This window comes from Semicossyphus pulcher, unplaced genomic scaffold, assembly GCF_022749685.1.
Source record: "Semicossyphus pulcher isolate SPU_LCO1_2020_fin unplaced genomic scaffold, fSemPul1.0.p SCAF_20, whole genome shotgun sequence".
NCBI classification, from domain to species: domain Eukaryota; kingdom Metazoa; phylum Chordata; class Actinopteri; order Labriformes; family Labridae; genus Semicossyphus; species Semicossyphus pulcher.
The window spans coordinates 2,250,050-2,269,979 of NW_027211694.1; the positions used below are offsets into that span (position 1 = coordinate 2,250,050).

Below are 19,930 nucleotides of genomic sequence, written 5' to 3' on the forward strand. Positions count from 1 at the left end.
ATTCATATCCAAACAGTACAGGCAAAAAGTACATGATACTAAACACTAGGGGCGCTGAAGATCCATATAAAATGGTAAACAGCACAAATTATTATAGTTCTATTTCAGGGGTACTCAATTAAACTTGAAAGAGGTCCAGTTAGAGATTTTTTTTTCTCAGGCAAAAGTCCGGAACATCATAATGTCTGACCTGCGTTATGATTCAGTACCATACATTTATACATTTTGAACGTTTGTCAAATCATATAAAGAAAATACAATTCGGCTAAATAGTTTTTACAACAATGCTAATAACTTTTACACAGAGCTCTCATAATTTAACAATAATAATAATGAATACTTCAATATTAGTAAGGAAATATAGTGATTTGATTGGCTGAATAGCGTCACGTATGATGATTTACAACGAATTCATTGGTCTGCGAGTTTCTTGGACCCCCAAATCACTACCGCAAAAACAAAAAAGCTGCGCAGGTTAAAATAGATGCGCTTGTCAAAACTTTAAATAGGTCCGGGTCCGGAGACGACGGCAGCTTGGTCCGGATCCGGACCGCGGTCCGCCGTTTGGGGAACGCTGTTCTATTTGCTTATTTTTGAGACTGAACAAATGTATTGTTTGAACTGTTTGATTTAACAAAGATGATGAAGCATGGTTTCTCACCTGTACATTCTTTCTTATTTTTATAATGTATTCTTTCTTTGTAATATTTGTGATTCCAATATGAAACCACATATCGTAATGTAGTATCTTTTTATCTATCATTTTTAGCCTATATAACTGGAAAAATACATTTTGCATTACATTTATGTTGAAGATAACGGGGGCATTTGTCGAACATTAATCCCAGTTACAGTAGTTGTCAGTTGTGTCTAGATGGTAATTTGCTTAACCTTTCTAAGTAGCCTAACATTTACCAAACTTCGGTGGTTCCACAACAGGTTGAGGCTTAATTACAAGTGGAAACATAAATGTACAGGGTTGTTTCATTATCCCTGAGGATAGCAATATTAAAGTGTTTTTTCTATATAACTGTGAGCAGACATTTAATAAGAATACACAAAAAGTAATAAAGCAGAAACACACAAGTGAGTAAGGAAACAAATAACAGGCTCATGTTAACCCAAGTTAAATTTTATTCAGTTCACAGAAAACTCTCAACAGAAAACATTAGAAATTAGAGGTCTCATATATTCATCTTATTTAAAGAGCTCATAAAAAAGTTTCTGTTAAATAAACAGGAGCGTCTTAAATAAACGTATAATAAATATTTCAGTACAGAAACCAGGTAACACTTCAGTTTATAGGCCGTCATTTCCTATTTCGTTTCCCTGGAAAGAACAAGGTTATCTGTTACGATTTAAACATCCATGTGTGTCAAATAAAGTTTCCAATAATAAATTAAACAATTAAATTGTGACTTCAAAGATAATTCCTTTCTTTACAATAATTACAATGAAATTGCACATTTCTTTCCAGGACAGTATAAGAAATAACAGACCTATAAAATAAATACAGAGTAAAGCTTTATTTAATGGGTCCATACTTTAAATAATCTCTGTAATATTATTTACAAAACGTCTCCAGGAAAGAAGTTTGTCATGTGTTACTCATTATATGCAAAACAGACCGCGTTCGATTAGTATGCTTATAAATTATTCATTTAAATTAATTGTTAGTTTAAACGAGACATTTAGTCAGATACATCTCTATTTGGAAAACACAATCCAAAGTATTAACCAAATAACAAAGTCTGTTTTTCTATCATAAGCTTCAAATAACAAACATCCTTCCAGGACACGTAATAAATGTTAGACCCATAAATAAAACCTCACCAAAAACAGCGTTACAGAATGATATGACAACACTTAAAGGAACAATCCGACTTTTTGTCGTTAACTTAAATTAAGAGGAGAGGGTGGTGTACATACGTCACCCTGCTTACCATCTCATTGTACTGAACAATGTCTGATCATCGCATGTAACACATGAAGGTTTCTCAGATTGTTCCTTTAAATTTGAGTAAGCTTAGCTGTGGAAGATGAGAACAAGAGTTCAAAGTATGAACAGATTAGGAGACTGAAAAATAATTTGATCAAACTGAGGTTAACGTGTCATTTAAAGGAGAAGTGGTGATGTGCTACGTTTTTGTTATCGTCAAAAAATCTCATGAAAAGACCCAAACATGTGTTTTCTCATGAAACTTTGCTTTTTACCGTCTTCCTCTGTGCAATAGATTTCCCATTTGGACCAGAACGATTACTCCGCTACTAAAAATAGTCCCGACTAAAGCACTTTACAGGCTAAAATGGTGAACATGTAGCAGCTGCAGCTTCTCAAAGAGGAAGTTTTGCGAGAAAACAGCTAGACTAGTAACATATATCGAAGTACAGCCGCCAGCTGTTTAAGCAAATCACCCAGCTTGTGAATCAGAAAGTGTCGCAGGATGGACTAAAATATCCTTGTTTCTGGCCTTTTCATGAGGTTTTCTAACAATAAGAAACAATTAATAATTCTAGCTTTTCCAGCTTCCCAAAAAAGAGGCAAATATTAAGAAAAATATTAAGTGTTGACATGTGCCTAAAGACCAAAGCAGAGAAGTGAAACTAAAACTTTACTTTTATTTGGTATTGTGTCATAAATCTGCATTTAATGCATTTGGAACTAAACTGTGAACTGGGGTCTGATCAGAGATAAACCTGTGACAGCTGTGTGATTCAGAAGACCTTCGTCATATGTGTATCTGCTGTGGGGAAGTGATGGGAAGGTGTGGGCAGACGGGGCGTCTCAGCTGAGGTAGGTGATGACTGATGGAGGACAGACGAAGCGATCAGCTGATGTAGGTGAGGATGACAGACTGGATGGGCAGCCTGCAGACGGGACACAGCTTGTTCCTCTTCTTCAGCTTCCTCGCGCAGACGTAGCAGGACATGAGGTGTCCGGTCCGTCCGTGCACGATGCAGCCGTTCTTCGGCCGAGACTGACAGATGAGACACGGGTCCAGGCACGAGTCTGGCAGCCGCCACTCTGCCGAAACGCTGCGGTCCAGTTCGGGGACATCAGTTGATGGAAGAGGAGGTGGCGGTTGAGGAGGAGGAGGAGCGGTGGGGGAAGATGGAAGAAGCTCCTGGGAGTCGATGGAGGAGGAGGGCTGGGAGTCGGAAGTCCAGACCTTCTGCTGGGAGGAGGAGGAGGAAGGCTGGGAGGAGGAGAGGAGATCCTGGGAGTTTGGCGCGGAGGAGGCGGAGTCAGACAGACTCTGCGACAGGATAGAGGGGGTCTTTGCTCTTTTTCCATCGGGGACATCGACTCCTTCATTGTCTTCAGCATCAGAACCTAAAGGAGACACGATGACGGTTAGACCCAGTGAAAGTTAAGTAGGGCGCCTGCTAGCTCACAATGCTAACCCAGCTAACATTACTTCCTAACAAACTGCAGATACCACAAACCACAGCACACGCAAGGGAAGCTGTGGCCAAAAGCTGCTCCTGTTTTTGCTCTATTGTTGTTTTGGTTCTTGTAAATTTCCACCAGGAGCATGATGGGAAATAATCTCAACAGAATCTAGTTGCACTCTAAATACTGACCCTGCAACACATTTAAACATTCAGGATGAGGAAATCACAATCTTGTAACCCCCTAGAAAAAAGAACTATTTCACCCCTCTGCCAGTCAACTCCGGCTCACACACAAGACCAAGGACTAAAACGCACCTGGTGCTTCTTTGGCTGCTGATTGGTCGGTTGGCTTTGAGGGGAGGGCTTTGGGACTGGAGCAGGCAGACTTTGATATTTCCTCAGGCAGCCAATCCTGACGCAGCTTCCAACAGCGGAGGCAGTGTCTGGGAAGAGGGGGGTTCATCTCCTCACACTCCTCACACCGCCAGTAGTCCTGAGAACGAGCACACGCACACACACACGGTTAGACCACCATAACAGAAGTGTGTTTTTTCATGTGTGTATTTGTCAGCGCACTTACAGCTTCAGTGATCTCTGTGTCTTCATCAAAGGAGTCGTCTTCCTCTTCCTCAAAGATGGTGACCTCATAAACCTGCACACACACAGGTAAGAAAAGGGGAATTAACACGGTCCACGTTGCCTTGGAGACGTATTGATCAGGGATGGATTTAAGTGCACACCTGGTCGTCCGCAGACATGGACGCATCGTCTTCATTGTAGTCGTCGGAGTCGACAGATTCCACCTCAAATTCCACACTGAAGTTGTCGCTATCTGAGTCCGAGGCTGCAACAGTGACCTCTGACCTCGCAGACTAAGAGCAAACACATGGACACACATTACAAACTAATACAACAATTCAAGCCCCGTGTGTGTCTGTGTGTGGGTATTGCACTCACCGTGCTGTGCGAGTCCGATGACTGACTGCTGGGTCTGTCCCGCCCACTTCCCAGTCCACCAATCACACACCAGGACAGGCTGTCATCAAAGGTCAGGGAGTAGCTGTCAGACCGCCGCCTCTTCCTGTCGCCTTCTTCCTCTTCCTCCTCCGACTCGTCCTCGGCTTCATCGTCCTCTACGCTGTGGGAGGGGCCTGAGGAGAGCGGGGTGGGCGGAGTTTAGGTCACAGGTATTACACTGTTTTAAGGAAATAAAAATGAAATAAAATGAGGAGAAACTCACCTGGTTCACTGCTCCTGCAGCTCCTTCTCGCTTTCCTCCGCCTTCTCCTCCTGTCCGGCGATGACGAGCGGCTTTCTGAGTCGGCCTCCTGAAAGCACAAACACAAATTCAGCCTCCTGGAAATATTGTTTACAACTCAAGAGACATTCAAATTCTTGATGAGCAGTCATCTTGATATATCAGGCACCAAACTCCCTTTAGAAATCTGCAGGTTTGGTTCTGTTCGTTGTGCTACATGCTCGTACATATTCTTGTCTTGTACATAAACTCAGCTTAAAATGTGATGAATTAAGCTTTAGTTATTTTAAAACACATAATCTTTGCACTATTATTAGGCCCCCTGTTTGTGTAATGTTAAAATGCTCCTTTAAGTTCTGCTTCGCTTTGCTTTGCTGCAGTCCTGAACAAGCCCTGTAGGATACTTTGTGCTACATGATCTTTCATGTTATTGTCTTTCACTAAACTCAGCTTTCAAAGTAATCAAAACAGATACTACATGCGTCTTACCTCTGCCCCTCTGTCTGTCTGACTATTACTTTGTGATTCACTCGAGCGTTGTGGTGACTCTGGGAGAAAAAAGACAGAGAAATAGCGTTAACTAAATCTGAGCAGCAGGGGAGAGAAGAAGAGGGGAGCCAAGAACACAGCAAAGAAACATGTGAGGAGGAGGAAGAGGGGGGAACCATAACGAGATCAGACAAAGAAGGAGGCGAAACATGCAAGGAGACACAGAACAAGAAGCTACAAAGAAGTCAGAAAGTGCCGTGAAGTCTGGACATTTTTATTCAGGGAAAGGGAAAGAGGAGTCGTCTTACCTTGGCTTTTGACGGCCACCAGGTTCTTGGTGATCATCGCAAACAGAACACTGAAACATAGAAACCAAATAGATATAATATTAATTACATTTTCATACTATTTCTATATTAATACAGACAAAAAAACTGTATAGAAATAATAATCAATTCTGGTGTTTGCTGTTAAAGCAGATGGTGTCATGTTACTCTTATGCACTTTGCTTTGCAGCCACTCCCTCTCTACGAAACAATACATGATTATATGAGCTTATCTAATAAGATGTTTTGGTTTATTTTTAATGTTTAAAAGTTACTAATTCCTATGTTACTCAGATACTTCCCAGGGTATGTATACAATCATCTGAAACTCACCGTGGCTCTTTTACAGAGAAGCTGTCGACCCCCAGCACGCGCCCCAGTGCATCCTGGGAGCAGTGGACGATGTGCTGCTGCTTCTGGTCGTACAGCTGCTTCTGGATGATGTACTGACCCAGGTAGAACATCACCTGCAGGAATCATGGGAGAAAAGTAAACACCAGACTAAACTCCTGAGACGCTGTAGAGCTCTTTTTGTTATAGAGGATGATTTCACTCATTTCTTTAAATCTTTAAAGACTTATTTTTTGCGGTGTTTGTTCCTCTTTTTTTTTTCTCTTACTATTCTTATAAGCCAACAGCAATACAGCTGATTCTGATCATGCTAAACGAGTTGAAAAGAAGCATTAAAATGTACCAGAAACTTGGTTACAGTAGAAACAGAAAACCAAATAAGTAAAGATATCCAGTCCCCTGAAGGACATGCCGTCATGTTGTACCTCCTTCATGGTGAACACATCTTTCGTGGCTCCTGCATGTTGCAGCAAAGTTTGGAACTCTACCTTTGGTCTGACCTGAACACAGACAGGAAAACAGTCAGTCAAACAGTCACTCAGTCAGTGTTGATTACTGAGTGTTAAACAGCCGTAAAGAAGTCAGTCGAGAAGCTGCTCTCACCAGTTTGTTGTCGTCGTCAGCGGCGTCCGTCTGCAGCTCCCTGGCGGCTGACATGGTGAAGCTGATGGTTCCTGGAAACACACAAACAGGTTAGATTAGTGATGAGATGTAGTTCATACCGGTTAATCAAGTAGCAGCTGTGAACGTGTCCAACTGTGGGAAGTCAGGGAAACTTCTCAGGAGGAATAAGCAAACCTTAACCTTTGCATACATTTACATACATATATGTTAAACGTAGTGTTGACCATTCTGTCTAACATCTCACGAGCATAAGAAAAGCCATTGCTTCAGCTTGACTTATTAATTAAACTGAGCATGTAGAATCACATGAAGAACAACTGCACACTTCACCCTTCCATCTGTTCCTATGTCTGTTGCTTCAGGCTGGGTAACTGATTAGCTGAAGCTCCAGCAGCATGATGACATTAAGAGATGCAAAACAGTCTGACTGTGAGCTACAAGACTGAGAGAGAACATACAGGCACATTTTGTGCATCTATAAATGTACACGCCACCAAATACAAAGCAACATTGAAGTCATACTTCAGGCAATATAAAGAATGCAAATCAAGTATTAACCCTCTTTTAGCTAACAAACATATCTGTCTCTTCAGCTGCTTAATGCTCCACTTTGTTCACAGCTAGCTACTGCCTGTTCTTTGTGCTGGACAGGACGCTGAAAGGCTGTTTGTGGGAGTTTTATGGCTGGAAACAGCTGCTAGAAACAACACTGAAAGTTGTGAGACCAAAAGTGAGTGAGCAGAACAATGAGCTGAAAGACATTAAAACACTCCCAGAGCGCTGTCAGTTGGTGAGTTCACCACTTCATGCATTACCTTTTACATTCAGGTCATTTATTTACTTTCTTAGTATGCAAATTGATGGTTTGAGGAAATGTACACAATCTGACTGCAGACATTCTGGGGAAATTCAACTCGTCATCATACTGTAATTTCCTCTTGTGGCTGCTGCTCAGAAACAGCACACAGTGTTCCTTCAAAGTGTGAGAAAGTGCACCCTCACCGTGTCTGACCACTGCTTTCTACATCCGTCAGCCAAGCCTTAAAGAATCTCAATAAACATACCAGAAGGTTTTCTCCTCTTTCAGAGTGTTTCTGGACAAAATGTTCAGTGGGCTGGATTAAGCCCTCCCTACAACTCCTTTATCGAATCGTATAAGGTTAACTGTTAGATAACTACAGGCCAAAATAACTACAATCTGAGGACGTCTCAATCACATTTAGTTTTCAGGTGCCCAGTGAATGTGTAGTTATTCTTACTTTAATATTTATTAAATGTACATGACACAATGAAATAACAGCTGCATCAGTAGCCAGAAAAACAACAGTTATGTCCAACTGAAACCAGTAAAAACACCTCTAATAAAACTCTATAACACCCCAAAGTACAGCCTCCAAAATGTAGATGTAACCCTTATTCCTTTACTGTCCTTGGGATATATGAAATCTAAGTCATAATTTATATTACAAATATGTTAAATGTAGTACACACTGCAGGGATTTTGTGCTAGAATGCATCAATTTTACCTACATTAAATGAACCTTTTTAGCTAATAATATCTGATTAGTTGCAGCCCCCAAAACAATCTGCAGAGAAAATTACTTATAAGTCTAACTTCAACAAAGATATCAAAAATATAACCTCACAAAATGTAAAACAAGACAAAAATCAAATGTAAAGTATAAAACAGTAAATTAAATTAATTGTGGCCTGGAAACGTGTAAAACTGCAACTTTAACCACTTATTTTGTCAACTTTTTGTGAAACAACTCTTTGCCAATGAAATTATGTAAAACAATAACACAATATATCATAATAAGATCAACACAGTTAAAGCAGTGACTTGACAGTAATTAAAGTTATTCCTCATGTAAACAGTGTTTTTGGAAACCATTCAGATTTAAATAAATGTTTGTCTTACCTTTAAATTCAATGTAAACTGTCTCAGCAGTCCATCCTGTGCAAGGAAAGCAGATAAAGTGCAGTCAGAGTGGAGCAGAAAAAAAAAGCTGCAGCCTCTTATAGACCTGCTCAGACATGTCAGGACTAGACCAGCCTAAATGGCCTGGGTTAGCCTGGCTGGGGCCTATCAGGGCCTAACAGGGCCACTACAGGCTGAGTCAGCAGCAGAGTGTTTGTATGTTTATGTTAGAAGTGACTGTAACAGCTGATTGAATCACACAGCTCTGTGTAGACATGCCGAGACTAGTCCAGGATGACTAGTGCTGGTCAGAATTACTAACCAAGCTAAGGATAACCACAGTGACTGACAGACTAACCAGGGCTGAGTCACTGAGAGACTGAGCACAGAACGTCTCCAAAGCAGGAATGTCCTCAGCGTTTCAGGGAAATTGAGAAGTGGGGGCTCCCCTCCCTTTTTAATCAACTCTTACACTTTCTTTCTCTAGAAAGTCTGCTAGAAAATGAATTTCAGATTGCCTGTAGTGTGTTAAAATAAGTTTGGAAAGATGTTTTAACGAATAATATCGCAGAGTACAAATTTGTAACTTTTACTACATGCATCTGCATGTAAGTCTCATATATATATGGTATGTAAAGATGGCAGAACAATGACATATTTAGGGGGGGGAAAAGCAAACAAGGGGTTCGATTTGATCCTAATCAACGATTAATCAGATTGACAGAAAATGACATTTGTATTGGATCAGGTTTCCACATTATTGTTGTACTCCTGTCAATACACGGCAGCTTTCAGAGTGGAGGATTTTAACCCCAAATGACAACTTGATTAAATAATATGAGAAAATAATCATAATAAATTATAAAAATCTATATAAAAAGGGACTTTGTTGTCATAAAACATTTATAAATCACAAATAAATAAAAGAGATTAAAATAGATTTATTTGTTGATCAACATTGATTCTTATCCAGATTTCGTTAAATCTCCAACAAATAGGCCCATCTCTCACGAGGCTAAAAGTCATCTAAATTCAGGAGTTTTCCTCCGCACTAGACTGGAGTGGATTTAAAACATCTTCAAGCTGTAGTAAAACTGACGTGAATCTTCTCAGTGGTGCAGAAAAAGCCACGTGTACCGAAATGTCAAAACATTGTAATCAGGCACAACCTGCCCAGACTTAACCCTTGCTGGTCTGCCTGCTTTGGTGCTGCGTTGCCCCTTCAGAGTGAATATGTCTGGGCACATGTCCGAGTGACTGTACAGAAAACATGAGTTGTAGACACATACAGCTGACACACAGTGAGTCAGCTGTTGCTGCTGCTGTGCAGTTACCATTACAACACATGCAGTGAAAATATGCCCGGACTTGTCCCGCTGTACTCGCCCTCTCCCCCTCCCTCCCTGTCTCTGTCTGGGTTTCAGTTTCAATAACACATCTGATTAAAAGCGAACTGCAGCCTCTTATCATCTAAGGACACATTTATTACACGTTATCATAGATTAATGGTGGTAAAGAGCGGAAACTCCAGTTCAAACAGTTCAAATTAAAAAGGTTAAGCATTTCCTAACAGTCTGTGGATAATGCTAATGCTAACGTTCAACTATGTCTATTGCTTTATTGTGGCAGCTATCCAACTCTTTAAGGCAAAGTTCATTAAAAGACAGTGTTACAGCATATATTTAACACATATTAAACTGGTTAGCATGTAAAATAGGACCTTTATATCTCACAGCCAACATAAAATCTCCTTTCCGGCGTATACCTGTGTTAAATTGCAGGGTTTAAACACAACTTGTCGTTAACTTTAATTATAACTTTCACAACAATTTATAATTTCAGAATCACCCACAATAAACCTTTAATGTGCAAAGGCATCAAAGGTCGCAACAGCTTACCATAAGTTACTGCTAAGTTATACCTTTGTGTCTTAACGTCGCAAGCAGGTGAACAGCAGCAGCGTAACCGCTCCTCGGTCCCATCCTATTTACTAAGTAAACACGAGGCTCTGCGGCCTGCTAGCATGATGCTAAACCACCTGCCAACGTGTGCTTCAGCTGTTGTTAGAGCACTAAACCCTGGCGTGATAAAGTAAAATCATCATTCACCTACCTGGTCTGTGTCTTGATTAAATAATATCCCACGATAACGGTCAATCTGCCAGTTTGCCGGATAGTTGAACTACTAACGTTGAGTTAGCTAACAGACGTTGCGATCTGTTTACGGTTGCTCTTTCAGGCGCTTGTTTGTGTAGCGCTCCTGCTGGCCAAACACTGACAATGCATCCCGCGCTCTCCCTCTATCTATCCCTAAAATATGACAAGTGAAAATCGTATTTTTCAGTGTATAACATATAACTAACAAAAAAAAATGCTTAATGATATTTGGCACTTAGTACCACAATCTATTTATTGTATATAGATCTTTTAACGTCATTTCTCTTATTAAACATGTTTTTATCATTTAGATTAGTTTATACAACAAAACAATACACCTATAGATTTTTAAAAAATATGTTTTGGGTTGTAAAAATTAGGAGAATTTGGACTTGGGCCGAATGCAATGATGTCAGAATTTTGCAGGGATAATGCTATTTTCTGGTAAATTGAATAGGTGGTCACAATTCTCTGCTTTTTGTTTTCTTTAAATATTGCAAGCTTTTTCCCCTTGCAAATACAAGTATTATTTTATTACCTTTAAGTATTTACTTAATTCTCAAAATCTAAAGTGGCCCTTAATATTTTAATTTTCACTGGTGGCTTTTACTTTGCTCTTGTAGTTTATTTCATAGTATATGATATCCAAAATAAAATCATGCCACTGGGATCGTCATGCAGCTGATTTGCAGAAGTGAAAGCTTTTCAGTGTCAGTATTATTAGGACCAGTTAAAAATAACTTCACACCAAACCAGTACAGGAAACAGGCGTTTATTTTGCAAAAAAGACACAATAACAAACCAAAAAAGACAACAGTGATTCAAACACTGCTCTGTGTGTGTGTGAGTGTATGCTTATGTATTTTCTTTGTGTGTTCATGGCTGTAGCTCATAGCCCAGTGGGTCGAGTCCTCGGTCCAACAAAGCAAGTGACGACTCCCTTAACTTCTGCAGGAACCTCCTGAGCTCCTCTTTGGAGAAAACCTGAATTTGGGGAGAAAAGAAGGCAAAGGGTTAATCATAATATGACACAGGGAAAAGCAACAAATGATTTAATCTGAGAGTCCAGAAAGAGAAGGAAGTGCAAATTCAAACTCAATGTATATTATCAATTAAATCACACAGCTTGTCGGGTCAGCCCAAGTTACCTGGTAGAGGCGATGCTGGTCTGACGAGATGATGTCAGCGAGTCGCAGCGCCTCCTGGTGTCTGGAGGAGTTCTGCAGCACGCTAAGGAGCAAGAAGCTGAGGCGAGGCAGACACAGAGAGCGCAACGCCGCCATCTGGTGGCTGCGTTCTGAATCCTGCTCCGAATCCTGAAAACACATCCAACAATCTATTAACCAATCTAACACAGAAAAAAACTATTCGACAAAATTCCCCAACATTCAGATTTTTTGGAATCACTGGTCTGACGGAAACCACAAAGATTTTATTTGCTTGTAAAGCCAAACATTTTAGTGTTTTTTGTGGAAGAACTGGGGCAGCTACAAAATCACAAATAGTGGAACTGCTTTCTTTGCGTTCCTCAATTTATCAAAAGGTTCTTTGTTCCCTAGAAAAGTTCCTGCAGCAGAAACACCCTAAACTATAGAGTTCACTTGTCCTGTCATAAAAAGATACCTGTCTGTTGTCGATCATCCATCCTCCGTCTACGAACAGCAGCACGTTGTAGATTCTCTCCTTCACATCTTCAGTCAGAACGTCCAGACGGCACGACCAGGCAGACAGGGAGGCCTGACACACACACGTTTACATACATGAGGATTTGTACTTTGTTGTGTGGGTACTGTTACTTGTGTAGATTAAGTACCACCATTGCACACTTACCTGGTACTCCTTCTCTCTCATCTCATTGGCCACCCTCTCAGTGAATTTTGCCTCAGGGGCGGGTGCTGGCTTCTGTGGTGCAGAGCTGCTGTGGCTGAACCAGTCAGTGAACGCCTCATGGGCTTCCTGCAAGACCATTAAAAGACACATTAAATCAATACCACTTTTTTTTTACAATGCATCAGATGGTAACACACTTAGATAATCTCTGCATTGGAAAACAAACGCATTAATAGAGAGAGAGGTCACAGACCAGGTAGGCTCTGATACACAGGTGCTCTCTGATGGCATTCTCGTCTTCAGCAGGAGGGGGCGTGGCCTGACCGACACCCGACCACTGGCAGTAAATCTCCTTCATTGAATCCTCAGGAACTTTGGAGAACACCGCCTTGGCTGCGTCATGTTTCTGCAGAGCTGAGAGACAGACAGGAGGTCAGACGGAAGTGATGCATTATGGTCGTAACTGTCAGTGAAGGGAGACTCAGTCAGTCTGGTAAGCATAAGAGTTTGGACAGCAAGGAGTCGTCAGCTGGCAGTGAACATGCTGGCAGATTAGCTTGCTAGCGTAACTAGTCCCCTGACTTGGTCTTAGCCGTCTGCAGTCTTGACTGAGAGGCAGACAAGACGTGATAATAAATACACAAGACAAACAAACAGATAAACAAAATTAAAAAAGTACCCAGAAACTTCCTCATGATGCCGTTGGACTGTTTCAGGGCCTCAGCTCGATGGGCGGGGTCAAAGAGCAGCCAATCAATAACATCGATCTTCCTTAGGTCCTCCTATCAGAGCACAGAATCACAGTAACTCCACACAGTTCTACCAGCTAATACAACAAGTAAAAAAAGAAAACTGCTCATCTCAGGATTGCCTTTTGGTTTTCATGCAGTACCTTTGTAGTTGCCGTCTCCAGCGTCTGGTTGTGGTGTGTAAACTCGGTTTCATCTCTCTCCCTCACCGTCTCCACCACCAGCTTGGTTACTGCAGCAACGTCCAGACCTACAAAAACAAAAACAAAGACTCTGTATCCCCACATTTTTGTTGTCCTACTTGCCTCAGTGTGAATGTTTCAGTGTTTTCCATCTTACCAGCCTCAGTGGCGAGCTGCAAGCAGCGGGGGCGGAGATCCGGCTGGTTGACAGTCTCCAGGAAGACAGCGTACTGAGAGGTGGCGAGCTCAGCTGGCAGCTGGCTAACATAGCTCGCTACGAGGTCGGTCTGCTGATCCCGAATCAGAAGTGAGACGTACGCCTTCAGTACGTCCACACACACCTCCTCCTGAGAGAGAAAAAGAGGTCAGTAGGTAACTGTTTCTGATTCTCAAGCTCAAAACTGTGTCTAAATTTTGCTCCTCAAAAAAACTGTCTAGCATTTAGGAGTGGCATCTTAATTGTTATTGGTAGCTGCCTGTGGGTTCAGAATTTTCTCGGATAGGTGTGTGTCAAGATAAGCGACATTCAGTCCTTTTTTCCACGTTAAAAAGGGAGTTCCCCAGGGCTCTGTCCTCGGACCACTCTTATTCCATATTCACATTAATTATAAATCAAATTTCTTTTCTACCTTACCTTCAGTGCCAAACCCAGAGAGCGGAAAAACAGCACCAGGTGAGTCATGAAGCGCAGTAGGTGGGAAGGGAGGGGCTTAGAGGCTGTCAGCCAATCAGAAAACTCCTCCAGCAGACCTGAGAATCACAGAGAGAGTGGGGTTAAGGGTTTAGGGATACAATCTTTTGGGGGCTGAAAAGTTTAGCTTGGAGCAGGAACAAACAAATGTGGTTCGTCTTCAGAGGTCAAAGTTGAGGCGGGGGGGTCTTACCGTCTAGGTCTCCCAGGATGACAAACTTCTGTATGACGTGGTAATGCTCTTTTGTCTCTTCCAACACCCTCTGCACACAAACACACACAGAAACAGAAGCTTGTTTTTATGACTGGTTCAGTCAGGTGACTTAAAAACTCACCAGTCAAACTCAAGAGTGTTAGTTTCACCTTCAACTCTGAGGCTTGAAGTTCCTCAAACACCTTTTCCATGGTCCAGCTGAGGAGAGGGAGACAACAACGCTCATTATTTGTTTACATTAATCTATAAAACCGTTCAGGAGAAATTTTCTGGCTTAAATAATAATAAAATTGTTATATATCTGATGGGTCGTACTTTGCCTCCAGGTATTCTCTTGGCAGCGTCTCCACCTCCTGGTGGGCCATACCCGATGACATCAGATCCTTTTCAACTAGAGAGTCAACCATCACTCTGAAGTGTGCCCATACACAGTCCTCCCACGACTCACACACTGCCAGGAGCTGACACACACACATTCACCAACATACAGTTAGTGTATATCACCTGCTGTCATCAGGTGGTTTAGCTGAAGACACAGAAATACAAACTCTTTATATTACCGGTTTGAGGTTTCCACTGAGACTGGCGTAGATCGCTCTCTCGTATCTGTTCAACTGCTCCTAAAAACAAACCCACGAACAGCAGGTCATTATTGTCCTACACTTAAATTTGAAGTTTTTTTAATAAACACTAGGACTTATTTGTGGAGGCGTATTTGAAAGCTTTTCATAAACAGTGGTTTACCTCCTCAGCCATCCTCCAGCAGCAGGCCTTCCAGATTCCTCTTTGAGGGTTTCCTTCGACAGCCTGCAGCTCTAAGCTGCCTGCAGGGAGAAGAGACAGAGACGGTGATGTAGGGAGAACAGCTGGAACTAGAAAGACTTGAGACTGTTATGTTTGTTAAAAATGTAAAACTCCGGTCACATTGAGGTCACCTGAGTTCATGTTGGGATCGTGGTAGAGCTTCCAGCCTTCCAGAGTTGCTGCTCTCCAGGCCTGACCACAGCGCTTGCACAGCCTCTGAGCCTAGACACACACACACTTTAGTTAAAGGAGAAAGTCGCCCCTGGAAAAAGCTGGTGCTCTCTGTAATCAATAGAAGCAATAATTTTGGCGCCATAGCTGTGGAGAAAGTTGTACACACAGCAAACTCGACTTTTAAAAGGAAATTAGAAGAAACAACGGCAGCAATCCTTAAAGTACATTTCTTTTCCTTGGTAGCTCCTTAAGCAACTTCAACTAATCTACACTTGCTGTCCTAACAGTATTCAAGTTTTGTACTGGCCCTTTAAATACGGATAAAATCTGTCCGTCTTTGTTTGTCTCATTGTCTCTCTACCTCCTCGGTCATCCCCGCTCTGATCAGTGTGAACAGATTCTTCAGCAGTCGGGCGTCGTCCTCTCTGTCCAGGTCAGCCAGGGGGCGCTGCTGCCGGAGAGGAGCATCTGGGTCCTGAACACACACGCACACACACACACACATACAATTTAGGTTTTCAGAAACACTACAAACAAGGATGTGTCTGTTGCTGTGGTAACAGGCCTCACCAGCTCAGTGACCAGAGGGACAGTGAAGGCAGCGCCGCTCTTCCTCCTCAGCTTCAGTGCATGGAGGGTGTTCTCCCTGTAACACACAGACACACACGAATATAAACTTCAAGACTTTGATGTTATTCTATTGTATAGTTGATTTTCAAATACAGACAAATGATCTGAACTCACCAGCAGACGTTTTTAGCGTAGTATTCTATATTATCTGAAAAATCTCCAATCTGATCCTTGGCGATGCTCTCCAACCAATCAACGACCAGCTGCATAAGAGTGACCAGGAAGTGAACGAAGAGGAATGAAATGATCAAAATCAATTATTTATGAAACACTAGTGTTTGTATTTATAATATTCCCTTTTATTTATAGACAAAAAAAGTATCCAACTATGACCCCTACTAGTATATAGGCCAGTACTGCATGTTACCTGACTCTGTCTTATGACTGCATCCCGCTGAAAAAGTTGCTCCACCACAACCTTCTCACTCTCGCTGGGCACCTGCACACAGAGACGGAAACACAACTTACACACGTGGAGACTAGCTGGTGAACAAAGTGAAGCATTTTGCAGATAAAGAGCCAGATATATCCACTGCACATTAAAATAAATCCACCAGATGGATGCAAACAAGACTCCAAACGAAGTGTCTGTGTGAATGTAAACTGTCAGCATAAACTTCCACTTACAATCATGTCTGCCATCATGTCATCCTCCATCGCCAACTGGACACGATCCCTGCAAAAGCACAACAGGTTATCATTAATAGAAAAGTAAACAAAGAGAGAGTCAGACAGACAGGTGGTGTCTCAGTCAGACAGCTACCTGTACAGGGAGGTGATGAGTCTCCAGGAGCAGTTCTCCTGCTGCAGCAGCCAGCGGACTCCTGCAGTCTTACTGTTCTGACCAGCTCTGAGGACCACAGACTGCAGCACATCCACCTTAAACACGAGATGGAAAGAAGCTGAGTAATAAATCTGAGCACTTAGTCAGCTTGGCTAGCTGTTTCCCCCTGCTTACAGTATTTGTGCTAAGCTAAGTTAGCTGCATCCTAACTCCAGATACTCAGTCATAGTTTTGGGCTTTCTCGCAGACAGTTAGATGAAAAGATTGTATTCGCTCTCCTGTCTGTGGGCGAAATATGAAAGTACAGCTAACAGCCAGATGCCTCGGCTGAGCTTGACTGGCTCTGTTCTAACGAAGGTAACAAAATCCACCTACAAACAAACCTTGAAGCTCACTTATTGTGTGCAGTAAGTGAGCTTTAGAGATGTTGGTAGCAGACTACGCCTACCTTGTCCTGGCAGAGATCCTGGTAATCCTCAAGCAGGTCAAACACAGCAGAGGACGAGTGTTTCAGAAAGGAGCCGAGGAACTCTGGGAAAAGACTGGCAGCGGCTGAAAAGATAAAAAACATAACAGCATTAACAAGTGTAATGTAAAGAAAATATGCAGAGAAACAGAGTGGGCTGGGATGTGTTTGCTTCACTCACCGGCCTCGCCTGGGTCGTCCTCCTTTAGCAGGGCAGAGCTCAGGTTGGCGATGTCATCTGTGAAGAAGCTGGTGTTCTCCATTCCCGAAACTGGGGAGGTGTACATGCTGTTGGTCCAATCACTGTCATCCAAGTTCTAGACACAAAGACAAATAAAATCATTAATATTTACTATAAATTAAGTAAATATTTTCTCATTCTTTAGGTCCTCAAACACTGCTGCTAAATTTGTTATGTTCTCGCAGACAAAAGTAAGACAGTTTAGGATAGGTAAACAGACATGATCTGTCAGATAAGAGTTTGTGTCTCACCATGCTGCTACGTGCTGTTCTGGGTGTGTGAGTGTATCGAGGCGTCCGACCTCCTGGAGCCAAAATGGCGGAAACATCTGGAACTCGAGGAGTTACTGAGAATGAAAGACAGACATTAAATGAGAGCACGGATTCAGTCACATATAGAACTCTTTGATATAAAAGTATGATCAATAACCAGCTTGAAATCAGGCTTAATATCAGTTGATGTGATCTGTGTGTGTGTGTGTGTGTGTGTCCTACCAGCCTGTCTGTACAGTGAAGCCGGAGTGTTCCTCAGCAGGGAGCGGGCTGGTGTTACAGTGGACATTACAGGGCTGCCGCTGCCAGGGGACGGGACTGAGACCAACAGTCAGGAAAACAACAACACTGACAGTTTTGACATAATCATTAAATTCTGGTGAGAAAGCATACAAACCCACAAATACGTTGCCAGCACCCAAAGATACTTTTTTGTATTTGTACATTCATTATTTAATCAAAGGATAAAACTAATGATAAGTATTCTTTGTCAATATTGGATAAAATGTAAAATATATGTGCAAAATGTTACCCACAACAAAATGTCTTCATAATATGTTAAACCTATAAATAGACCAAATCCAATTCAAGATGTTAAACACACACACACACACTCTCTCTCTCTCTCTCTCAGCTCGAGGATACAGGCCACCTTCTTTCTCCTCCTGCGGGCAGCGATGGTGACCTCATCATCTCGGACCACAGGAGACGGCAGCTCACTATGACCCCTGAGGGAAGAGATGAATACGTATGTATTTCTGAATAGATACATAATAAAGTGATAATTGCAAAAGCACACCTCCTTTGCTTTTTTTATACTATTAACTTAGATCTATTTTTTTTCTCTGCTTACTTATTTGATTACTATTAAGGTATGTTATATCTTTACTTTGTCTGTATTGTTGCCTATAATATTTGTCTATTTTTTAACTATACATGATTCAGAATAGAGTGTTTGTAAGTGTTGTTTTGGTAGGTGGATGTATTGTGGGATGGTCGAATAGTTGACAAACTCTTCATAAATATATAAAGTGCTCACTTATATTGGCAGTAAAAAATAAAAAGTTAAAATAAACACATAGTTTGGTTAGCATGTTTTTTTAGTCTAACTTGGCTGGCTAACAACAATAAACAGTTAGTGTTAGTAGTTTGTTCAAGTTCCATAGCATTTAATTTCACATTTGGATTAACATTAACTAGCACCTGCTGTAGTTAGCTCCAATTACTGTCTGTGGGCGGATATATTAGCAGCCCTGGTTAAACAAAATCTCACGTTAAACAGTTCACAAACCAGTATTTAAGCTAGCCGATTAGCATCAGCACTTATAAACAGAGTTAGCATTTAGCATGGTTGGCCCCAGCTAGCATAGTGAAGTAGCCTGATGCAGACAAGCTGCTGGAATCACAAGCTCACTGCTCAGATATAACGCGTTTAAAAATTATGAAATGTGTTTTTACCAATCCATGTTGGTGAGCTGTCAATTCCCGCTTCACGAGGCTTAACTGATTTCTTCTTCGTGTGTCCACTTATTCTTCTTCTTCTGTTAATATCCGGCAGAATGGAAGGCTGACGGCACAGTGCTGCTTCCAACAGTTGAGGTTTCTTCTGGAGGATATCTTTTTGTTTTTCATGTTTGTTTGTCTTTTATTTACTACTGCAAGAAAGGCATTTTATTCAACGCAATTATAATTAGAAAAGTAACGGAAGGTTTTATTTTTTATGACAAAAACAACAACATTGTATTCACTTTTTAATACAGCACTGCCCCTTACTGCCTTATGTTTTATTGATTGCTGGAAAAATGTTAATGATAATTTTGACTTGAAATATAAATTACATGTTTTTAATAAGTCATAACTTTGAAATGCTTACTTTATGGAGCGTGAAGGATCTTTCATCACCACGTGCAACTATAATACAACTAATATCATGTGCTATAATAACACTTCTTAAATATCAGGTTATATTATGTTCATGTAGTAAAATATCTTCCTTAATAGCAAAGGCTTTATTTACATTTATAGAGTGCTATATTATGTGCAATACCGCCACTTATTTATTACTATGTGCAAATGACTAATCTTTCACTATCCTGTGCAATATAACTTTTTTTAAATTACCACTGACAATTACACATTTATCTAATATAAGGTTTTAATTACTTCTTATTTTCACTGCAAATACAACTGTCATTGTAACTGGCACCATTACTTTTTACTAAGCTTTATTTTGTAAATATCTTAATGTACTATAGTTATTTTATGAGGCACTGTCTCTCGGCATTTAACTTCTATACACTTTATGTTGTATATTTCACTTATATTTGAGTTCTTTTGTATTTCTCGTTTTTGTACTGCAACTTTGGAGCAAC

The 19,930-nt window shown here is 41.2% G+C and overlaps 2 protein-coding genes across 2 annotated transcripts; both read right to left on the reverse strand.

Annotated features, from left to right (window-relative positions):
• Positions 1 to 1,116: 1,116 nt before the first annotated feature.
• Positions 1,117 to 10,595, reverse strand: mdm2 (MDM2 proto-oncogene). The gene is made up of 13 exons (XM_069671070.1): positions 10,478 to 10,595; positions 8,366 to 8,401; positions 6,424 to 6,494; positions 6,246 to 6,320; positions 5,803 to 5,936; positions 5,452 to 5,501; positions 5,144 to 5,202; positions 4,637 to 4,724; positions 4,354 to 4,547; positions 4,137 to 4,268; positions 3,977 to 4,048; positions 3,712 to 3,889; positions 1,117 to 3,334 (listed from the first exon to the last, which is right to left on the reverse strand). The coding sequence occupies exons 3-13, from the start codon at positions 6,475 to 6,477 to the stop codon at positions 2,829 to 2,831; spliced, it is 1,542 nt and encodes a 513-aa protein (XP_069527171.1). The 5' UTR covers positions 6,478 to 6,494; positions 8,366 to 8,401; positions 10,478 to 10,595; the 3' UTR covers positions 1,117 to 2,828.
• A 697-nt stretch (positions 10,596 to 11,292) lies between these two features.
• On the reverse strand, positions 11,293 to 19,091 carry nup107 (nucleoporin 107). The gene is made up of 27 exons (XM_069671121.1): positions 19,017 to 19,091; positions 18,204 to 18,286; positions 17,781 to 17,876; positions 17,538 to 17,632; positions 17,227 to 17,362; positions 17,028 to 17,131; positions 16,559 to 16,674; positions 16,423 to 16,471; positions 16,163 to 16,234; positions 15,910 to 15,998; positions 15,736 to 15,811; positions 15,527 to 15,640; positions 15,123 to 15,213; positions 14,932 to 15,011; positions 14,748 to 14,807; positions 14,503 to 14,648; positions 14,337 to 14,385; positions 14,167 to 14,236; positions 13,917 to 14,032; positions 13,440 to 13,629; positions 13,244 to 13,350; positions 13,031 to 13,133; positions 12,605 to 12,765; positions 12,352 to 12,477; positions 12,145 to 12,258; positions 11,670 to 11,837; positions 11,293 to 11,505 (listed from the first exon to the last, which is right to left on the reverse strand). The coding sequence occupies exons 1-27, from the start codon at positions 19,022 to 19,024 to the stop codon at positions 11,398 to 11,400; spliced, it is 2,727 nt and encodes a 908-aa protein (XP_069527222.1). The 5' UTR covers positions 19,025 to 19,091; the 3' UTR covers positions 11,293 to 11,397.
• Positions 19,092 to 19,930: the final 839 nt, after the last annotated feature.